Source organism: Ranitomeya imitator, chromosome 4 (assembly GCF_032444005.1).
Source record: "Ranitomeya imitator isolate aRanImi1 chromosome 4, aRanImi1.pri, whole genome shotgun sequence".
Lineage (NCBI taxonomy): Eukaryota > Metazoa > Chordata > Amphibia > Anura > Dendrobatidae > Ranitomeya > Ranitomeya imitator.
The window spans coordinates 38,156,633-38,175,446 of NC_091285.1; the positions used below are offsets into that span (position 1 = coordinate 38,156,633).

An 18,814-nucleotide genomic window follows, 5' to 3' on the forward strand; every position below is an offset into this window, starting at 1 on the left:
AGGTATACAGGAAGTGTGCATGTAGGTATACAGGAAGTGTGCACGTAGGTATACAGGAAGTGTGAATGTAGGTATACAGGAAGTGTGCATGTAGGTATACAGGAAGTGTGCATGTAGGTATACAGGAAGTGTGCATGTAGGTATACAGGAAGTGTGCATGTAGGTATACAGGAAGTGTGAATGTAGGTATACAGGAAGTGTGAATGTAGGTATACAGGAAGTGTGCATGTAGGTATACAGGAAGTGTGCATGTAGGTATACAGGAAGTGTGCATGTAGGTATACAGGAAGTGTCCATGTAGGTATACAGGAAGTGTGCATGTGTGTGCTCGCATTTGTGTACTTGAATTTGTGTAATGTGTGTAGATGAGAAAATCGATTCGCAGGACTCTGGTCCATCTGCCAGGTCTGTAACCTGTGACCGAGGTATAAGAGGAAAAATCAAATAGCGTCACTTTTTTCCCAACCTAATGGGAGAAAATTCAGCCAGTGTCAACTGTACACTACAGCCGACACCCTACAGAATTGGCCACAATCAATTTAAATATGGATCGACTGATTAACCACCTACATGCTGCTGTCAATAAAGACAGCAGCATCTAAATTGTTAATGGCGAGTGGGCTTCCTCTCCAACACCATTGGTACACTGCAAGCTTGATCGTGGGGGCCCGATGGTTGCCATGGCAAGTAATAGCTTTTGCGTCTGGCCAGCAACATATTTGTGACAAAAATTCCATTCACTCGGCAGTGCTTTAATTCATGTGAGGCACCTGGAGGGTTAAACTTCCTGTTTGGAACGTAGTCATGTAGGAAATGTCATTTATTAAATATTTTCTTGCGGTATGTATCTGGGTTAAGGGTAGAAACATTCAATGTTTGAAACGTGTTAATTTTTCAAGAAACATTTCGGCAAATTTTTGATATTTTTATGCAAATTTAGATCGGCCTAATTGTACCAGTAACAAAGTACAATGTGTCACAAAAACACAAATTTCAATTGTTGGGATATGTAGAAACATTCCAGGGTTATTACCGTATAAAATGACGCATTGGATTTGAGAAACTGGCACGTGTTGACACATGACCGCTGAGGTCTGTGACTGACCGCAGTGGTCGGGTCTCCCGTTGCAGTTGCATGACCGCTGCAGCCAATCACAGACATCCAAGCCAGGTGGGGGAAGAACAGGAGAGCTCAATAGGATAGAGGATAATTAATGAATTGCTCCGCCCAATTCAGGCAAGGATCTTAGGAGGCCTCTCATCCACTTGCCTGCTATGGTGATCCACTGTGGATTTTACCAAATCTTTGGCGTTTCAGTCTCACACGGATACACCCTAAAGGTGACCTCCAGGAAGTTTGCTCTAAAAAAAAATGTATGCCCAACAACGTTATACCTGCTGGTTCCCGAAATTGCTTTTATAGTACAGGTTCAAAGATGCAACAAGCTTGCCGAGAGGCCTTAGTCCATCCAGGGGGCAATGGCTTAAGAATATTGTATGAAAATTCAGTCTTGGGGAAAAAAATATTAAATCTGCTATTGCTGGAAGCCGTCAACAAGCAGGGAAATATTCTAACAATGCGATGATTAAGACTTGAGCAATAAAAGGGTTTTCTCAAATTGTATCTTGGGACCTGTAGATAAACGTTTCGTTGAAATCTTACCTGTGATGATAATGAGACTGTTGAAAACGCTTCTATGAAACGTACAGAACAATACCCTTGACACTCCAAAAAGATCGGTTAAATATTTCTCAATATTTTCTTTAAATGTTCATATAAAATTAAGAAACAAACTATCAATTTTGATTAAAAAAAAAAAAGTAAAAAAAAACAAAAAAAACACACGCATGACACAAAAAGAGAGGATGAATGAAAACAAGGTCTTTGGCCTCAATCTAACAGCTCCGTCGGGAGTCAGCAAGTAATCGAGTGAAGAGGATTACCGGGAAGGAAAAGCCTGTCAGTACCTAATGGATCAAGGGCGCCGTGGTCACTGCCTGGTCATTGAAGACTGGTCAATCTGAGAAGAAGCTCTTTAATCAAGCGATGCTTCCTGCGGTCAGTTAGTGTAGAGAGACGAAGACCACACTGAGCGCCATCTGCGAGGTATGGCGACCTCAGGCATTACAGGTCATATCTACGGATTACTGGGACGTCGTCTTATTGTAGCGAGAAGGAAAGCATGCTACACTTTTTATTTTATTTTTTTTTACAGTAAAATTTAAAACAAAAATAAACACTATGATGGGAACCCGATTCGGGTTATTGGGTTCCGTTTATGTACAACATGAATCTGTGAGAATGGAACAGAAAAACAGAATTAAGAGCCTAAGCACCGATAATTCCACTAAGGCCATGTTCACACATTGCGTCTTGGCTGCATTTTTTTTTTTTTTTTTTTTTTTAAACTGTACCATGTCACTACCTTGAACATCGTTTTTTTTAACCAATAGGAAGCAATGAAAAAGTGTAAAAAAAAAGCAGCACAAAACGCCATCGGTTTTTGCAACATTTTTAGTTAAAAAAAAAACAAAACAGGTACAGCAGGATGTGAAACCATTTTGTGATTTTTCCCAAGTTTCAACTAAAATGTCCTCGCCTGAACCTGGCAGATAGGATTAGTACAGTTTAATTACCGTAAATTAGTGATGTGTGTTAAAGTAAATATTGCCTGACCAATGTGTGTGATTGAACAATGCCTGGCCAACTCAATGCCCTACCAATGTGTGAATGTACACAATGTCTGACCAATGTGTGTGATTGAACAATACCTGACCAACTCAATGCCCTACCAATGTGTGAACGTAAACAGTGTCTGACCAATGTGTGTGATTGAACAATGCCTGACCAACTCAATGCCCTACCAATGTGTGAACGTAAACAGTGTCTGACCAATGTGTGTGATTGAACAATGCCTGACCAACTCAATGCCCTACCAATGTGTGACCGTAAACAGTGTCTGACCAATGTGTGTGATTGAACAATGCCTGACCAACTCAATGCCCTAACAATGTATGAATGTACACAATGTCTGACCAATGTGTGTGATTGAACAATGCCTGACCAACTCATTGCCCTACCAATTTGAGAACGTACACAATGTCTGACCAATGTGTGTGATTGAACAATGCCTGACCAACTCAATGCCCTACCAATTTGAGAACGTACACAATGTCTGACCAATGTGTGTGATTGAACAATGCCTGACCAACTCAATGCCCTACAAATGTGTGAACGTAAACAGTGTCTGACCAATGTGTGTGATTGAACAATGCCTGACCAACTCAATGCCCTAACAATGTATGAATGTACACAATGTCTGACCAATGTGTGTGATTGAACAATACCTGACCAACTCAATGCCCTACCAATTTGAGAATGTAAACAATGCCTGACCAATGTGTGTGATTGAACAATACCTGACCAACTCAATGCCCTACCAATTTGAGAACGTAAACAATGCCTGACCAACATGTGTGATTGAACAATGCCTGACCAACTCAATGCCCTACCAATGTGAGAACGTACACAATGTCTGACCAATGTGTGTGATTGAACAATGCCTGACCAACTCCATGCCCTACCAATGTGTGGAAATAGTGTCTGACCAACTAAACTATGCTTGACCAATTTAATACCCCCATCCACAGCATTTTTTTTACACTGTAAACAGTGTATTTTTATGAACTTTTTTGTTCAGAATAGTCATTTTTTCATACTTAAAAATCTTTTTCCACTAAATAAATTGCCCTTCCCCCCCCCAAAAAAAAAAAAAAGTTTCATGGTTCCACTTACGTCTTGCATTGTTCACGCCTGTATGGTGAACTTTGGGATCCTGAAAAATGCAGCAAAAAAAAGCAGCAAAATATGCTTTTTGTCTGAAGCTTTTTTTTTTTTTTTTTTTTTTTTTTACTGCCAAGAGATCAAGTTTTGGCTGAGGCAAAAAAACAAAAACAAAAAAACAATGTGTGAACATAGCCTAAGGCTTTGTGAAGGAAAAGCTGGGTATTTGGAGCTTTGTAGCGATAAATACAGCAAGGTGGTAAAATGCTGACACTCACTATTGTATACTGTTAGATGGGTTCTCAGAAAGTACAGAGAGAAGCAATTCACCTTCTACGGGGGCAGATTTATGCATTTATCCTAGTAAAATGTCTACTTTGATCGGCAATGACGAGATTACTGTGGAGGCCCCAGATGAAATAAAGAACTTGTCCAAAGCAAACATGGAAGGGGAAAAAAGTAGAGAAAGGCATTAATCAATACAGTAATGGAAGACTCGCTGTGTGGCAAGGAGACCAACCTGCATCTAATATCCACATCAACTCTGACAGCCACATAATGGGATTAAGTGAAATTCTGACACGAAAATGTGAGGGAGGAAACAGGGGTAGGCGAGATTCTGCGAATCGCTCTCCATTGCCAATGCAATCATTCAGAGTGCATCAAATGAAAATTTCCCCTTATGCAACGTCCTTCAGGATTTTTCTTAACGTCTAGAAAACAATCGGCACATAAGGAAAGTGCATCCGAGTCCTCCTAGTGACCAAGGCGGAATTATTTTCACAGATTGGATAGCAAACTCTAAAGAGTAACCACGGTTTTAATTTTTATGTTAGAAGTCAATAATACACGTGAAAATAAGGAACTCTAATGTATCTTAGAGAAATCGGCTTCATTCTCTAATTATAACCCCAACCCTAACTATAACCCCAACCCTAACTATAACCCCAACCCTAACCTCAAGACCAACCCCAACCCTAACCCCAAGACCAACCCTAACCCTAACTATAGCCCCAACCCTAACCCCAAGACCAACCCCAACCCTAACTATAACCTCAACCCTAACCCCAAGACCAACCCCAACCCTAACTATAACCTCAACCCTAACCCCAAGACCAAGACCAACCCCAACCCTAACTATAACCCCATCCCTAACCCCAAGACCAACCCTAACCCTAACTATAGCCCCAACCCTAACCCCAAGACCAACCCTAACCCTAACTATAGCCCCAACCCTAACCCCAAGACCAACCCTAACCTTAACAATAGCCCCAACCCTAACCCCAAGACCAACCCTAACCCTAACTATAGCCCCAACCCTAACCCCTAACTATAACCTCAACCCTAACCCCAAGACCAACCCCAACCCTAACTATAACCTCAACCCTAACCCCAAGACCAACCCCAACCCTAACTATAACCCCATCCCTAACCCCAAGACCAACCCTAACCCTAACTATAGCCCCAACCCTAACCCCAAGACCAACCCCAACCCTAACTATAGCCCCAACCCTAACCCCAAGACCAACCCTAACCTTAACTATAGCCCCAACCCTAACCCCAAGACCAACCCTAACCCTAACTATAGTCCCAACCCTAACCCCAAGACCAACCCCAACCCTAACTATAGCCCCAACCCTAACCCCAAGACCAACCCTAACCCTAACTATAACCCCAACCCTAACCCCAAGACCAACCCCCAACCCCAAGACCAAGACCAACCCCAACTATAACCCTAACCCCAAGACCAACCCCAACCCTAACTATAACCCCAACGGCAGAGAATGAAAGACAAATTAAAAAATACAAAAATGTAATCTTGATTAAGGGAGGAAATGACACAGGGAAATGAGGGATTATCAAAGAGGTGCACAGCAAGGTACAGCCCAAGTATTTACTAATTATTGGGCTTGATCCTATCACAGTGATCAAAAGTCAGCAACCAATATGCGACTGTCGGGCGTAGGCAGGCAGGCAGATCTTAGTGGGCGCACTAAGAATGCACCTGCCATTTTGCTTCAGGAAAAGGAGGAGGGCCAGGGGACCATGGATCCAGTACGAAGGTACCGAGGGGGCTTGAGGACATAATATAACATGTCAGAGGAGGGAAAAAATTATTTTTCACACCCGATCTTACTTTTTGATTTACGTTATCGCCGTTATTTGTTGTATAATAGCGATCACGTGATTGGGGACTGGATAAAAACCCGGCCCAGATCGCTTTTTCCAGGGTCTAGCTGAGACCCTAGAGATTTTAAGACTCTTGGGCCGCCATTACCTTATTCCCGATCGCCGATTAAAAAGAAGGCCTTTTAGCTGCCGCAGTTTTAATGAGTACGGTTAAACATACAACATATCGAATGTGTATTTTTTATTTATTTATTATGGAATTGGAAAAAGAGAGGGGATTTACACTTGCATATTTTTTAAACTTTAATTAAATTTCAATTTATTTTTTTAGTGGACTTGAACCTGCGATTGTTTGATCAATTAGTACATAGTGAAATTACTGTTCTCGCATGAAGCCTAGGGACAGAATTTCAGCAAGATCCTGCTGCCGTCGAGATGGCCTCAACAACATCAGTGATTGCTAGTCAGCAGTGGCATCTAAGTGGTAAAACAGCAGTGATCGGAGCCTGCCCCGGTTGCTGCTATTACAGGCAGATGCCCGCTGCATAACCACAGCTGGCACCTGCTTCCGAGCCCTCTCCGTACACCCAGATTGGGACGTTCAGGTACATCAGGGTACTGCAATGTATTCCTAAAGACAAGAAGCAGAGATGACAACAGACACAGCAGTAGATAAGTGTTAAAATGAATCTGTCAGTAAGAGCAACTCCTTAAACTGTATATAGGGACATGCAGGTTTTTGAAATGTAAATCTATCGACTCCTTTATATCTTCTATCTGTTGCTGCATTTCCCAACAAATTAAGAGTTTTAATTCACACTTAAATTCGATGTTAAGTGCGCTGGGTGTGACCGAGCACTTCCCAAGCTTGTGTCTCTAGAGGTTGTTTCAATAGCACAGCATCAGTCTCTTGAGCTTGATTTATAGCTCAATGTCTGACATCTGTGAGTTATCGATCAAGCTAAAGAGGCTGGCGCTGGGTGGGGAAACAACCTTAAGAGGAAGTCCTCTGTCACACCTAGAGCACTTAACATCTCATTTGATTTATTTAATTAAATTTATTTAATTAAAACTGTAATTTCTTTTGAATGCAGCAACAGATAAAATTAATAAAAGGTGTGGATTGATTTACATTTCAAAGACCTGCATGCTCATATGTGCAGGCTCTTTTTTTCTTTTTTTGGGACGGTGGGGTTGAATTATTGACAGATTCCGTTAAAGGGCTATTCCCACCTTATAAATTGATGGCATGTTACAAGGATGTATTGCAATATGCTTGAAGGGGTCCGACCGTGATCGTGAAGGGGGCGCCGTGCTAACATTTCCTAACACAGGGGCACCCATGGACATTTAATTATCCAGAAAATTGCACCTTACTGGAGCGCATATTCAGATCACTGCACAGCAGGTTGCCTGGCCGCTTACATGGGGTAGGAAACGTCCAGTTTTGCAGATACTTCCATATTGCTAGCATCAATTGGATTGGAGATCAAAGTGTGTAAGGAAATTATCTATTTTTCTATTCATTTGTTCATTTCCAGGAGGAATAGTAGAGGAATGGCAGAAGACACAGATATAAGAAATGTATTTACTAAAACAGACAGACGTAGTCAAAAAGAAAAAAAAAAAGAAATTGAAAATGCTAGTCCAGAGGCATGCAGGTAACATCGGGTGACCACACCGACAGCAGCGGCAATAGGAGAGGTCTGTAATTTGCTCATTCTCTTGCATTTCACACAAAGCGCCGGATGCGTAAAAAAAAAAAAAAAAATCATAGGTTCCCCACCTCCTCTCCATTATAAAGGGGCTGACCTGTCAAACAACATCACTCTCTTTCTGCACAGACGGCTTTGGTGGCTGCTCTTAGGGTGAGGATGAAACGCTGAGAGCTCAAAAGGCAAATTATGGCAATCCTGGAGCTCTTACATCGGGGAAAACTCGGGAAGAGAGAGGTCAGAGACATGAGAGGGAAGTGATGCCTTGTACCTCTGGTCCAGGGCATGAAGGGCAAAGTATAGAACATTAGAGGCTTCTTACAGCCATACTGGACGAGGTATGAAGAATAATAGCATCGCTGTAGTGCCATTTAGTGGGGCCATGAGACATGTCCTAGCCTGATCTTCGCCCTGAGATTCGGGAAAGATAATTTGGGTATACAGTGGGTACGGGAAGTATTCAGACCTCTTTACATTTTTCACTCTGTTTCATTGCAGCCATTGGGTAAAATTAAAAAAAAATTCATTTTTCTCTTACTAATGTACACTCGGCACCTCAACTTGGCTGAAAAAAAAGAAACAGAAATGTAGAAATTTTTGCAAAATTTATTAAAAGAGAAAAACTGAAATATCACATGATCATAAGTATTCAGACCCTTTGCTCAGACACTCATATTTAAGTCACACACTGCCCATTTCCTTGTGATCCTCCTTGAGATGGTTCTACTCCTTCATTGGAGTCCAGCTGTGTGTAATTAAACTGATAGGACTTGATTTGGAAAGGTGCACACCTGTCTATATAAGACCTCACAGCGCATGTCAGAAAAATGAGAATCATGAGGTCAAAGGAACTGGCCAAGGAGCTCAGAGACAGAATTGTGGCATGGCACAGATCTGGCCAAGGTTACAACAGAATTTCTGCAATACTCAAGGTTCCTAAGAGCACAGTGGCCTCCATAATCCTTAAATGGGAGAAGTTTGGAACCACCAGAAGTCTTCGTAGACCTGGCCGTCCAGCCAAACTGAGCAATCATGGGAGAAGAGCCTTGGTGAGAGAGGTAAAGAAGAACCCCAAGATCACTGTGGCTGAGCTCTAGGGATAAAGTAGGGAGATGGGACAAAGTTCCACAAAGTCAACTATCACTGCAGCCCTCCACCAGTCGGGCCTTTATGGCAGAGTGGCCCGACGGAAGTCTCTACTCAGTGCAAGACATATGAAAGCCCGCATAGAGTTTCTAAAAAACACATGAAGGACTCCCAGACTATGAGAAATAAGATTCTATGGTTTGATGAGACGAAGATAGAAATTTTTGGTGATAATTCTAAGCGGCATGTGTGGAGAAAACCAGGCTCTGCTCATCACCTGCCCAATACAATCCCAACAGTGAAACATGGTGGCAGCATCATGCTATGAGGGTGTTTTTCAGCTGCAGGGACAGGACGACTGGTTGTCATTGAAGGAAACATGAATGCGGCCAAGTACAGAGATATCCTGGATGAAAACCTCTTTCAGAGTGCTCTGGACCTCAGACTTGGCCGAAGGTTCACCTTCCAACAAGACAATGACCCTAAGCACACAGCTAAAATAACAAATGAGTGGCTTCAGAACAACTCTGTGACCATTCCCGACTGGCCCAGCCAGAGCCCTGACCTAAACCCAATTGAGCATCTCTGGAGAGGCCTGAAAATGGCGTCCACCAACATTCACCATCCAATCTGACGGAACTGGAGAGGATCTGCAAGGAAGAATGGCCGAGGATCCCCAAATCCAGGGGTGAAAAACTTGTTGCATCATCCCCAGAAGACTCATGGCTGTACTAGCTCAAACGGTGCTTCTACCCAATACTGAGCAAAGAGTCTGAATACTTATGACCATGTGATATTTCAGTTTTTCTTTTTTAATAAATTTGCAAAAGTTTCCCCATTTGTTTTTTTTTTTTCAGTCAAGATGGGGTGCAGAGTGAACATTAATGAGAAAAAAATGAACTTTTTTGAATTTACCAAATGGCTGCAATGAAACAAAGAGTGAAACATTTAAAGGGGTCTGAACACTTCCCGTACCCACTGTACTTCGCCCTTGAGAAGATGAAGTAACTTCTATGGCTTAGAATTAACAGATAAATATTCCACCCCCATTTGCTTTTATTTTCGGATTGACATTGTTTTTTCATTCCATTTCTAGAGCGACTAACAGCATTCAGAGATCGGCTTCACATCAGCTACATGGACCATAGGAAACAACAGACTGGAGCCGTTCGATCACTTTTATAGGAGGAGGTTTGTGGGCATGCTCTGTGATCTGTGCAGGGGTCACTGCGCAGGGAGATGGGAGGAGGTGAGCTGTGACCATCACTGTAAAAAGGTAGATCTGATGTTGTCTGTATATAAAAGTGCTGCCTCTCCTTGGTAACAGCCTATTATGAGGTTTAGAGTGAAAACTGAAAGTTTTCAGGAGCAGAGAGCCGAAAGATGCAGGGTGCTTGTGGGAAATGATGCACGTGATTCACACATCACCTTCAAAATGGTGACACCATTGACCACTGAGTGCTACATCCTTCCGGCTATAAGAAGCTATTAAAGTGTGACATCCAAGCCTAAAAGTTATGTTCATCCTTTGACATAGGACCACCATGTAAGGACCCCAGCTGTGTAGGGGTGGACCAGGCAACACAGGCCAATTTCAGGCAACCAAACACTTTTTGGATGACATCACTGAGGTCTTCTAGGTTATGTGGAAGCAATATATTAGGTTTTTATTAAAGCGTTTAAACTCTTTAAAATGAGGGCCGCAGCTACAAGGAAACCATTAAAGCAATCCGGTCGTTTTAGGTAACTTTTCCTTATTGGTTGTTACGTAGGTTGAATCTTTCTCAAGCAGACCTACATTCTTACATATAGTTACGTAGATTGGAAAAAGACCTAGGACCATCAAGTTCAACCTCTCTCCAACAATTATACATTTTGTCAGTAAATTAACCCTGTTGTCGTCTTCGGTCTGGGGAGACCGATTTTGAACTTTGGTATTTTTTGGGGTGTTCAAGATGCGGTTCTGAAACTTGTGGTTGATTGACTTAAATGAGGATGGGTCGGTCGGCCACGGGTTTCAGAGCCGCATCTTGAATATTTTAAAGAATATTGAAGTTCAAGGTCGGTCGTTTTTGACCGAAGACAACAGCAGGGTTAACTATAACCCGCAATGTTATGCGTGCTGAGAAAATCATCCAGCCCTTGTATAAAGGCTGTTATAGTGTCGGCCGCTACGACCGCTTGTGGCCGGCATCCCACAGTCTGACTGCTCTATTGGTAAAGTGTGGTCCAGATCGTTGTATAAAATTGTAATGTCAGGCTCCATTTTTATTGTCCTACATAGTTTGGTGTCGTCAGCAAAGACTGGCACTTCACTCTCAATCCTATCCACAAGGTCATTAATGAAGAGACTAAAAATAATTGGTCCTAACACAGATCCTTGTGGTCCCCACTGCTGACTATTCCATTTAGAGAATGTACCGTTTACAACAATTTTTTGTTTCCTGTTCTGTAACAAATTTTTTTTAATCCTTTAAGGACATTAAGGAGTAACTTACATATCCAGTCTATCAGTTGTCTCTGAGCTAGTGGGGAATAGCAGCTATGATGTCTGCCATACATAACACACGCAGACATGAGTGATTTCTGCTCCCTTGTCTCTTTGTAGCACACAGAGATAGTAGCAGCATAGATGACATTATAGAATAGTACTGAACAGTGTAGCTGCGAATTCAGCACTGGGAGGAGAGATAAAAACTTCCTAAAGAACAGCAATACCATCTCTCAGTCCCTTAATACTTAATCCCCCGGTCAAAACAAGACTATCAGGTGACCAAGACGAATACCAGCGGTTCTTAAAAGTGAATGATGAGTTTAGGACTAACATGAAAGAAAAGAAGAGGCTCATAAGCGGAGAAAGTAAGATATTTCACTGAATACAAAAAAATTGCAAAGTTTGTTAAAATGACCGGGACCATATAGATTGAATGGGCTGCATGTGAAAGTTCAGTCACCTATAAATGATATATTTTCTGAAAGCACAAAGTTTTGAGGGCTGCTCATGTGGCTTTACGTCATTTGAGGGACCATCCATGTTAGCAAGTGTCATGGGCTTGTTGGTTCATAAAAGGAGGTTCTTCTGACAGGCACATGCCCCATTTATAATACATGCCCTTCTGCAGTATATTCCTAAGGGGTTAGATTCTGAAATTACTTAATAGTATATTATTCATTTTTCTGTTGAAAGCGACTTACATGTGATACAAACTAGAGCTGTCCTCACAGAGAGGTCGACCACGAGCACCCAGCGCTCACCCACTCGAGCAGTGGCCGAAGGGACGATAATTTCTGCGGCCACATAAAACTGTAACGCGAAGGAGATGAATATTCCAAAGGAGTACAGCAACTTCACAGTCTGATATAACCTGTAGGAAAGAGAGTGGAGTCATAAGATGGGACATATCATTGCCCAACAAGCAGGACCTTCCACTAGCAACAGCTCCTCAGCCTCACATCGCACTTCTGCCTATAATACCCATCTCCTTACCTGCCCACAACACCATTTAACGGCCACTGTCTCATTCCCTCACAGATCTCCCGGATGGCTACTAGCTCGTCCTTGCCTCATCAGGGAGGTCGCAAATGATCTTCAGTCTGATCAGCCCCCAGCCAGTTGCATTGACCCTAAGTCCCTTGTGACCTTGCGTTCTAAGAAGTTGGCGCATGCGCAAAAGGGTCTGATCATCTACTGTAGCCATGCCACCTTATAGCACATGAACCAAAGAGTCTGATCATCTACTCTAGCCACACCACCTTGGCGCATGCGCAAAAGGGTCTTATCTACTCTAGCCATGCGACCGTAGCACATGCGCCAATGGGTCTGATCATCTACTTTAGCCACGTCACCTTAGCACATGCGCAAAAGGGTCTGATCATTTACTCTAGCCACACCACCTTGGCATATGCGCAAAAGGATCCGATCATTAATGTCTTTTTTCGGCCTTACTAACTATGTTACTATATACAATTAGGTTCTGTAGAAGGACGTAGATCTGGGTATTTATTATGATGGAATATAGGCTGAACTGGATGGACAAATGTCTTTTTTCGGCCTTACTAACTATGTTACTATGTTACTATCTACTCTAACCACGCCACCTTAGCACATGTGCTAAAGGGTCTTTTCATCTACTCTTGCCACGCCTCCTTGCGCATGTGCAAGAGTCTGATCATCTACTCTAGCCACGCCCCCTTGGCACATGCGCAAAAGGGTCCAATCATCTACTCTAGCCACATCACCTTAGCACATGAGCAAAAGGGTCCGATGGTCTATTTTAGCCACTATACTTTGGCGCATGTGCAGGAGGTTCTCTCTCCTCCAGCAAGTGGCCCTTGACACGCTCTTCTCAGAAATGATTGGAAGTTTGGGAAATAATGCAAGAACGGACTAAAGGAAGAAGTGCTGAAAACATGACCAAAAGTCTGGCCTCCAAATCTTGGAAAATGGAGAAACTTTGCTGAATGAAACATATGAGAAAAAAAAAAAAAAAAACAACTTTCTACATTCTATTACCTCCTGATGAAGCTTTAGCGGTGAAACGAGTGTTGAGGTTGCCAATTACCCCACATATGGAGCAGGAATTCTCAAGCTATATTTAGGAGGATCTTTGTTATGCTGCTATTTATTTAATTTTTCAAACACTGATGCATTATATTATATTCCATAACATCTAGCATGAGATATATATATATATATATATATATGATATATAGACATCCTTTTTTCATTTCCTATCCTCTATGTGCATTTTAGAGGTTGCAGTATCCCAAGACATATATGTGAATCTTTTGACTCAGTGTAGAGATTTGGTTCTGCCACTGCTCTTTTTTCCATGTTTTGCCCTTCTTCGGTCGCATTCACACATCTGTGTGTCACACTCAGGCAGCGATTCACTGACAGGCCACACGTCTCCAGACCCGAACTCGAGACCCGTGGCCATCAGAGCTTGGACTGTGACACACAGATGTGTGAATGTGGCCTTACGTAGAAGAAAATGGACAATTCAATTAGACTATGCAGGATTTGTTTGTAGTCTGTTAATGCAAATGTGAGAATGTATGTGAAATAACAGATCTTAAAGGGGTTCTCCGCTTTAGACAACACCTATTGAAAAGGTTCCTTGACAATCAGTTTGATCGTAGATTCTCCCAACGAGCAGCTGTAAACGGTGGGAAAACGTGATGGTTAAGTGTTCAAATTTCCCTGCAGCGCCACCACAGGGTGAAATGAGGCACTGATCAGAGTCCGTGTGAATTAATGGCTGCCAATGGAATACAGGACAGGTTGGGTCCTCCAGAGGGAGAGACGCTCCTTCTAACCGCTCTTCTCTTTGGTCAAGAGATGTGGATCCTGAACAGGAGTTCACCTCTCTATCTATATAATTGTCTGAGGGGTACTTCCGTCTGTCTGTCATGGAAATCCCACGTAGCTGATTGGTTGCAGCCGCCAGGCCGCGACCAATCGGCGACTGGCACAGTCCGGCCGAGAATTAGTCCCTCCCTACTTCAGTCCAGTCAGTGCCCGGCGCCCGCTCCATACTCCCCTCCAGTCAGCGCTGACACAGGGTTAATGGCAGCATTAACGGACCGCATTATGCCACGGGTAGCGCACTCCGTTAACGCTGCTATTAACCCTGTGTGACCAACTTTTTACTATTGATGCTGCCTATGCAGATCGAATGTTAAAAATAATAAAAAAACAAAACCTGCTATTCTCACCTTCCGTCGTCCGCCGATGCGCACGTGGCTGCCGCCAGCTTCTGTTCCCAGAGATGCATTGCGAAATTACCCAGAAGACTTAGCGGTCTCGCAAGACTGCTAAGTCATCTGGGTAATTTCGCAATGCATCGCTGGGAACAGAAGCTGGCGGCAGCAGCACGCGCATCGGGACAGCTTCGCTGGACGCCGGCGGGTGAGTATAACTATTTTTTTTTTTTTTTTTAACAGGGATATGGTGCCTACACTGCTGTATACTAAGTAGACTGTTATATACTGCGTGGCTGCTATATACTGCGTGGCCACTGTGTTATGTACTGCGTGGGCTGCGCTATATAATACGTGGGCTGTGCTATATACTACGTGGGCTGCGCTATATACTACGTGGGCTGTGCTATATACTAGGGCAAATAGAAATAAAATCCAGCTTCCAAAAATATCCAAATTTATTGAGAATAAAATGCAAAGTCCAATGACATGGTTCACAAAAAAGTGAGCTTTGAGAAAGAACATGTTATTGTTTGAAACGCGTAGCCTGCTGCTACTCACTTTTCTGTGAACCATGTCATTGGACTTTGCATTTTATTCTCAATAAATTTGGATATTTTTGGAAGCTGGATTTTTTTTTTCTGTTTGCCCTATTGTTCTATGTGATGACCACACGGTATCCGGGCTTCCCCACAACACATGCCTAGTAGGTGAGCTGGTTTTCACCATTTTTTGTTGTGTTATATACTGCGTGGGCCGTGCTATATACTGCGTGGGCCGTGCTATATACTACGTGGGCTGTGCTATATACTACATGGGCTGTGTTATATACGGCGTGGGCAGTGTTATATACTGCGTGGGCTGTGTTATATACTACATGGCTCCTATATACTACGTGGCCTGTGCTATATACTATGTGGATGCTATATACATACATATTCTAGAATACCCGATGCGTTAGAATCGGGCCACCATCTAGTTAAGTCATAATTACCTAATGGGGTACACTGAAATAGGTTTTCTAAATCGGAGAAGCCTTGAAGACCGATATCAAAATGACCAATTCTGGACGGAGTAGCATTGAGGCAAGAAGACTTACCAACAATTGGGCAAATTCAATGTAATGCTAGGCTGGATATCGGAGCCAAACCGCAAATAGCCAAGCGTCCCCATACTGATGTACAGAAGTGTTACGAATCCCATGCCTACGTACAACACGACCGGAAACTGATGAGGGATTTTCATCTTATTCTCCAAGGGCAAGACCTGAAGAAGGCAAAAGGAGCAAACAAAAGTGTAAGGCAACTCCATGGTTAGCAATACTGCGGCACGGGGGTCCTGGGTTTGGAGCCAAGGACAACATCTGAATGAAGTTTGCATGGTTTTCTCTGGGTACTTAAGGTAGCTGTACCCAACCCTTGGGATAGTTCATGAACTATCCGATCAGTGGGATCGGACACCCTGCACCCCACAGATCAGCTGTTAGCAGGTCCGTGCTGCTGCTGATAGTACCCAGTGTACATAACGGCTCCATACACCACATAGTGGCCATTCTCTGGTACTGCAGCTCAGGGCGCAATGACTTTATGGTAAATTGGCCCTATGATGCGTGTCTAGGGTCCAAAAATTAACTACAGTGCCCCACTTGGGAAAGGGACATACATACAATGCTGCGGAGAGCTCAGACCCCTTTTGGTATTGTTCAGAGATTTCTATTAGTAGCGTCTAAAGGGCAATTTAAAAGTTTTGGTATGGTGTGGCCCCAAAAAGAGCATTAACAGGGTTATGTATGGGCTCAACAGGAAAGTATATGGTCCCACCCGGGCTTTGCTCACACTCGAGGAAACACATTTGCTTCTGTCATTAGGGTTCGGTGAGGGATCTCAGGACCATGGAAACCAGTGGTGACCGACTCCTCTGGTGACATTATTATTGGATTCCCCCTTCTCAGCTACTGAACATATATTGGATTCCCCCTTCACGTCTACTTAACATAGAGCTGCTCCTCTTATTAATGAGGCAGTCACATACTTCAGCTGCTGCAGAACCTCAGTGTGTCAAAGAATGCAATGACTTATTCGGAATATCAGACCAATTTCCAGGACTTACCGTAGATTATACAAGAACGTTCATACTTGACCATACAGCAAAACTTAAGGCAATTGTTAAAAGGGCCATCACGTCTCTGCCCCAGGGCAAAATGACCCATCAACTTTAGGATTCTGGATAATTAACATGCAATTAGCATTGCTGTACAGATCACTAAATGGCGGCATACGTTGAGGCTTGCAATGCCCGAAATGGTGACCTGTCTACAACCCTCGGGAGAAGTCCTCATTGTAGCACGTTCTCCTCATCATCTAAGCATTAACCTATCTCACCCCGAATTATTAGTCCCGGCCAGAGATCAGCAGTACTGATATTACCGTGAGAAACTAAAAGACGAAGAGCAGAGGTCTACTACCTGCCCTGGAGATCAGATCTTCATGGCTGAATGCAAGGTGGTAGTATCTAGAAGGGCAAAAGTTCAGGATGTGGACATATCATCCTTGCAATATCCATAAAAGCGCAAAAAAACAAAAACAAAAGATGGTCATGAAGGGTTTATCGATTTTTATTACATCTGCACATTTTTGAAATGTAGCATGGCCTATATGGCTGCACTCTGTGGTGGGGAATGGCTCTCCTGTCCGAGACTACCAGAGAAGTGAGGGCCTCAAGAGCAGACCATCAACTTCACCATTCTCACTCATCTATTACAATGGCATACCGGCTAGCACTTGCCTCCTGAACATGGCGGCTTCAGATTTACCTGCCCTAATTATGGACACTCTGACTAATGAAGTCACTACAGGTCAACCCCAGAGCGAGCAGGAACCTCACATCTCTTATGTAGCCAGGATCTTGCATTTTCCATTTCATAAGGATTTGAGCCATCATTTTCTGTTCCGTAATGTGCCCAAGATCTTTAGTCGGTTCCTATTCTGTCAGAACCATAGGTGATACTATTATTTTTCCCCTAGTTTCACAGCAGGCGTTTCTCTTGGGACCAAATGAGCGAATTTACCAATACTGAACCTTCAAACGATAGTCTGAAACCATTTTGGTTTACGGATCATGAGGTCTCGATCGGCCACGTCTCCAGACCCGAACTTGGGGAATACATAGGTATTTATGAGGCTGTGGGGTTTGGGTCAGGAGACCTTGTAGCCTGTACTAGGACGTGTGAAGTCAGCCTTGAGCGCAAGGAATCTGGTGTAAGAGGTGCCAAACGTATAAATATATCTGTGGATGATACACTAAAATTTACATCCGCTAGCGGCAGGAGTACAGTCGTGGCCAAGAGTTGGAAGTCAAGCTAGTTTTCACAAATTTTCAGCGTTTTTCGTCACACTTTTCTACGGTTATTGAAGTAACAATTATCAGCATTTCATAAGTTTACACTTTGACTGACAAATAGTTTATGCAGAGACTCAATATTTAGAGTGTTGACCCTTATTGTTCAAGACCTCTGTCCTTCACCCTGGCAGCTGGACATCAACTTCCGGTCCAAATCTTGACTAATGACCGCCCATCGTTGGTCTAATCAGTGCTTTATGCATTTTTGTTTGTCCACCCACTTTTTTGTTGCTTGTCCTCAGATTCTCAGGATTGAGATCTGGGGAGCCTCCTGGCCATTAAACCCAAAATGGCAAAAATGTCTTCACCGAGCTAATTAGATATCACTTTTGCTTTGTGTCATGGCCTCCATTATATTGGAGAAAGCATTGTTCATCACCACATTGCTCCTGGATAGTTGGAGGATGTTTAGAGCCCATTCTTTATTCATGGCTGCGTTGATAGACATAATGGAGAGTGATCGCCCTCCATGGATGAGAAACCCCCACATGGTCTCAGGATGCTTTACTGATAGGATGACCATAGACCATTCCTGCAGAATGTCCGTCAGTCCTTGATTTGTTTTCTTGGCCAGAAGTGGATTCTTTGCAGCCCTTCGGGACACCAGGCCACCTCCAAAAACGGCATTGTGTGTGCAGATGCACCAACGCTCGCTGGCTTTGTTCCTGAGCAAGCTCTGGACTGGTATTGGACCAACCCTATAGCAGAATCCGCTTTAGGAGATGGTCCTGGTACTTGCTGGACTGTAAGTAGGTCTGTTTTTCCAGGGATTAAATTCAGAGGAAATGTGTTTTTTGTCCAATGCCTAAAATGTCCTTAATGTTTATTTTTACACCCCAAGCACTTCTGTAATTTGCTTTATTATGATATTTCCTACACTTCTCTGAATCCTGCTAATCCCTAAATTTGTTTTTTTTAGTTCACTTTCTGTGAAGTTTCATTTCAGTCTCAAAAGAAGTTTCATCAGGAGGCTGGGGCTGCACTCACCTCCCTGCAG

General features: G+C 43.1%; 1 protein-coding gene across 1 annotated transcript in view; it reads right to left on the reverse strand.

Annotated features, from left to right (window-relative positions):
* The window catches only part of LOC138675399 (proton-coupled amino acid transporter 1-like), a 57,916-nt gene that overhangs the window by 7,895 nt on the left and 31,207 nt on the right, over positions 1-18,814 (reverse strand). Inside the window, exons 9-10 of the mRNA XM_069763545.1 lie at positions 15,518-15,684; positions 11,911-12,080 (exon numbers count right to left, since the gene is read on the reverse strand). Coding sequence (XP_069619646.1) covers positions 11,911-12,080; positions 15,518-15,684 — 337 coding nt within the window. The remainder of the gene's footprint in view (positions 1-11,910; positions 12,081-15,517; positions 15,685-18,814) is intronic.